Genomic DNA, 4,992 nt, shown 5'->3' with positions numbered 1-4,992 from the left:
TAATATATACTTACTCTAATAATACTAATCAAAGCAGCATCTCATCAAGGATAAAACGTAAATGAGTTGATAATGACTTATATAAATGACTTTTAATAGGCGATGACTTGAGTTTTTTAAGTCTTCGGGAAAAATTAAAAAGGTGATATGATTCTTTTGGATTGGAGAAGGTCTAGCACAGAAATTGAGGTGTCAAATTGTAGCATTTTATAGTCATTAAATACCAGCAGCAGCAGGGTACGTTGGCCATACAAGCTTTCATCTGTTGGCTCTAAGTAACAAAAGTGCAACGGTTCTTACCACATTATTCAACTCTTCCTTTCTCTAATTTTCTATTTTTGGACTTTGAAATAGAAGGAGCTTCCATGATGTCGTTATTCGCCGTCTTGCTAGTTTTATCTTCTTGTTTCTTTAATCTTTCATTTGTCATCCCTTCACATGCAACTGCTCGAAAAATTTCAATACCACCAGATAACACAAATGAAGCATCGGCGCTTTTGAAATGGAAAATAAGCCTTGATACAGAGAGCCAATCGTTTCTTTCTTCATGGGTTGGAAGCAACCCATGTGGCCATGATTGGGTGGGAATTGGCTGTACGAATCGTACTGCAACTACAAAAAGTGTTGTAAAAAGAATTTCTATTGGAAACTCGGGGTTAGTAGGAACACTAGACAATCTTGATCTCTTGTCTTTACCCAATCTTGAAGTCTTGAATCTTCCACACAACTCACTTTTTGGGTACATTCCTTCCAACCTTTTCAACATGTCTAAACTGCATGCTCTTGACCTGTCATTTAATAACTTCTCAGGTAAAATATCGCCAGATATAGGGTTGTTGGGATCTTTAAGTAGTCTTATTTTGCGTGGTAACAGTCTTCATGGTCATATCCCAAATAGCATTGCTAAGCTGAATAAATTAAATCGTCTTGACCTTGGAATTAATCTTCTTACCGGAGTCATCCCACAAGAAATTGGGACACTCAGTTCCGTTGAATTGAGAAACCTCGACTTTTCTAGTAATAAACTTACCGGATACATCCCTTCTTCTTTAGGAAATTTAACCGGTCTCTTATTCCTTTATCTGTATGATAATAAACTCTCTGGGCTCGTCCCACCTGAGATTGTCGGGCCCCGGGATCTGATACACCTAGAGCTTGGGTATAATAATCTTACTGGAGTCATTCCTTCTTTTTTAGGAAATTTAACTAGTCTTCGATCGCTATTTCTGTCTGGTAGTCATCTTTCTGGGTCCATTCCCACCTCCTTCAAAAATTTCACTTCAATAGTGGTTTTTAATATAGACGATAACTTTATATCTGGATCGATTCCAAATTTTTTAGCAAATTACACCAAGCTTGAAGAATTAAACCTGCAAATGAATGAATTCACAGGGTTCATACCAGCTGAATTGGGAAAGAGAACGGCTCTTCACACATTCAAAATTTTCTATAATAGTCTCAGCGACTCAATTCCTCAAGGTATGAATCTAACAAAGATGGAAGATTTTGAAGTTGTTGGAAACAATTTCTCAGGTCCTTTACCAAATGATATATGTGTATCTGGACTTCTTCGACGTTTGACTTTGTCCGATAACTCCTTCTCGGGATCTGTACCAAAGAGCTTGAAAAACTGTAGCAGCTTGTACAGAGTTCGGATGGAAAACAACCAACTGACGGGTAACATCTCCAAAGATTTTGGTACATATCCTGATCTGGATTATATGGATTTAAGTAACAACAGGTTCTACGGTGAGGTGTCTAGTAACTGGGGGTCTTGTTCTAATTTAACATTTTTAGACATGTCAAACAACAACTTGTCTGGAAACATAGCAAGTGAGTTAGGAGAAGCAACAAGTTTAGTTAAACTTCAATTGTCATCAAATCACTTGATGGGTGAAATCCCTAATAGCTTGGGAAGATTAACCTCATTGACGACATTGTATTTGGACAACAATAACCTATCAGGTACAATTCCTTCAGAATTAGGAAATTTGTATAACTTGGAAGAGCTTAACTTCGCAAAAAATTCTTTTAGTAGCCCAATCATCGAAAACTTAGGAGATTGCTTAAAGCTAAGGATTTTTAATTTAAGTAAAAATCAAATCTCCGGAGTTATTCCAATAGTAATTTCCAAATTGGGCACATTAGAATCTCTTGATCTTAGTGAAAATCGTTTGATTGGGGGTTTACCGTCACAGCTTGGGGGTCTCACAACACTACAAATTTTAAACCTCTCTCACAATAACCTCACTGGATCTATTCCTTCCAGTTTTACGGCAATGGTAAGTTTAACCACGGTTGATATATCTTATAATCAGCTAGAGGGACCACTTCCAAATATGCGAGTATTTGAAGACGCTCCAATGGAGTCATTGAAAGGCAACAAACGGTTATGTGGAAATAACACGGGTTTAGATTGTACCATCCAACAACGTAACCAAACTCACAGAAAGAAGGTTCTGACAAAGATTCTAATAGTAGTTCTTTTCTTGGTTTTTATTGTTATAGTATTATTTTATGTTGTTATTGTATTATTTTATCTCCGTCGAGAAAAGAAAGAAGATATCGATACATCCCAAACTGTTGAAGAAAACCCATTTATAATCTGGTATTATGATGGGACAGCGGTGTATGAGAGCATCATTGAAGCTCTGGAGAACTTTGACTCCAAGTATATTGTTGGGGTTGGTGGATACGGTGCCGTTTATAAAGCAGAATTGTCCACACACGTGTTAGCTGTGAAAAAACTCCACGCACCAGAAGATGGTGATTTGCAAGATTTGAAAAGTTTCGAAAATGAGATCCGAGTGTTGACAGAAATACGTCATCAAAACATTGTGAAACTCCATGGGTTTTGTTCACATTCGAGGCACTCGTTTTTGGTGTATGAGTTTTTGGCAGGTGGAAGCGTAAGGATGGTACTGAATGATACGGAACGAGCAGTTGTGTTTGATTGGAAAAAAAGGGTGACGGCTGTTCAAGGCGTTGCAAAGGCTCTATCTTATATGCATCATGAATGCGACCAACCTATAATCCATAGGGACATATCAAGCAGTAATGTTTTATTCGATTTAGAGTGGGTTGCTCATGTTTCTGATTTTGGCACAGCCAGGGTATTAAAACCAGACTCATCCAACTGGACTTCACTTGCAGGAACGTTTGGCTACATTGCGCCAGGTACCCCAAAACATACATTCACAATTAATAATTCAAGATAGATAATCTGTCTACTAATGTTTAGCTATTTCTTGCAGAATTGGCATACACGATGGAGGTGACAGAGAAGTGTGATGTTTTCAGCTTTGGTGTTTTAACATTTGAAATTTTAATGGGAAAGCATCCAGGTGATTCATTGATCACCTCGTTACGAGACATACAAGAGATATCTCTGACTGAAATTTTAAACCAACGCCTGCCTTTACCGGTGCAACAAACTGCTGAACAAGTGAAATTGCTTGTTGAAGTTGCCTTGTCATGTGTGCAAAAGAGCCCTGCCTCTCGACCTTCAATGAGGGAAGTTTATCTTGGTTTATCAGCAGAGAAAAAGCGGTCCCAATAGATCATATCTTCCTCCTGAATCTATAGGGGGAAGTTTATGGGAGAACCTAAACACAACATACTTACGATATACAGAATGTCTATTTTCATTTCAAGCTTAAGTCAACGTGTGTTTTGTTGTATGATTGTATGTATTGTATGTATTTTATTCTATCTATGTATTTAATTTTCAGAACTTTGGCAGCTATTGTTTCAGAAATTTTTAATATATAATAAGAATGCTTATGCTTATGAGACAATATCTAGGTAGACTACGACAACCTTCTTTAATTTGAATACAACATATGAATACAAATACGTACAAATAATATATAGAGAAGGTAGCTAACTAGTATTCAATATTCTGATCCTAAGGCTACAGAAATACACAATAGAAAGTTTTAAATTGATACATTTTAGAAGACGATTATGTCAGATAAGCTAATTTGATATGCATATATATCTTAAATTCACAAGTTTATCACTTCATATAACAAGAGAAGGATCAGAAGAGCATAAAATATCGTATAATATTCGCATTATATATACTCTCCGATAGATACATACATAGAGCATATTGAAATAGAACATGAATTTAGCTAATTACCGGTAGAAAGAGGTCGAGGTGATTTTTAATCATATCCACCATGAATGAGTGATAACCCGATTGTTTCTGGAGAATTCACTGGCTGTAATTGAGCTAGGGTTTTAAATGAAGAGTTGCAACAATTGAGGTCTTCAATTGCACTCCCACATGGAAAAGACGCCCGAAACTTCTCAAAAAATGCACCAACGTCTTCAATTGATTGACAGGCTTGATTTAGGAGAGATACGAGTTTTAAAGTTGGCGGATTGTATATTCTTCTAATTGTTTAGTAAATCTACATATTTTGTTAGTGATCCCTTTTTTACAAGAGAAAAAAAATGTAAAGTTTTGGAAGATGGGAGGGTACGGAATTATCTCTTCTTCCTTTGCAGATGGGAAGATGTGACACGCGTGTATGTATTATAGTATCAACTAGTAAAGCGGGCCCGCGCGATGCCGCGGGACCTTTGGGGTGTGTTTTCATAGTTAACGAAGCGTTATTTATTTACAGAAGTAAAAACGTTTTGCCACAGGTGTTTTTAGATACACGTAGTTAGTATCCAGTGTACCTAATGGCCTATGTGTTTCTAACGGCAGGAAGATTGTATAAAAAAAAAGGAAATAGAATTATCGATATGATGTAGTTAGTTTGAAGAGTTTATTATAGATGTGTGTATGTATTGAATATAGTCCGACGTATTTAGATTTTTTTTAGAAGAGTTCATTTCGCGTATAGTTAGTCCCGTTGTGTTCGTTAGATTTTTTTGAGTTGAACGGTGGGTTCGAAAAAATTTAACGCGAGGCGAGCGGAAAGATATGTCCCGTTGAAAATATGGGTGAAGTTTAATTAAGATTTTTAATTAAAATAC

The 4,992-nt window shown here is 36.6% G+C and overlaps 1 protein-coding gene across 1 annotated transcript; it reads left to right on the top strand.

The window, feature by feature from the left end:
• The first annotated feature begins 368 nt into the window (after nt 1-368).
• On the top strand, nt 369-3,783 carry LOC139840442 (uncharacterized). Its single transcript, XM_071830708.1, has 2 exons — nt 369-3,177; nt 3,255-3,783. Exons 1-2 carry the CDS (start codon nt 369-371, stop codon nt 3,557-3,559), a joined length of 3,114 nt encoding a protein of 1,037 aa, XP_071686809.1. The 3' UTR covers nt 3,560-3,783.
• The last annotated feature ends 1,209 nt before the right edge of the window (nt 3,784-4,992 follow it).

The sequence above is a fragment of the Rutidosis leptorrhynchoides genome, chromosome 4 (genome assembly GCF_046630445.1).
Source record: "Rutidosis leptorrhynchoides isolate AG116_Rl617_1_P2 chromosome 4, CSIRO_AGI_Rlap_v1, whole genome shotgun sequence".
NCBI classification, from domain to species: domain Eukaryota; kingdom Viridiplantae; phylum Streptophyta; class Magnoliopsida; order Asterales; family Asteraceae; genus Rutidosis; species Rutidosis leptorrhynchoides.
The sequence above is the reverse complement of the archived record's forward strand: the minus strand, read 5'-3'. Positions and strand labels throughout refer to the sequence as shown.

Bases quoted from the DNA above. Each gene is read 5' to 3' on its own strand.
- LOC139840442 (XM_071830708.1), top strand. From the start codon at position 369: ATGTCGTTATTCGCCGTCTTGCTAGTTTTATCTTCTTGTTTCTTTAAT. The intron at 3,178-3,254 runs GTACCCCAAAAC...TATTTCTTGCAG, and splicing joins GTTTGGCTACATTGCGCCAG to AATTGGCATACACGATGGAG.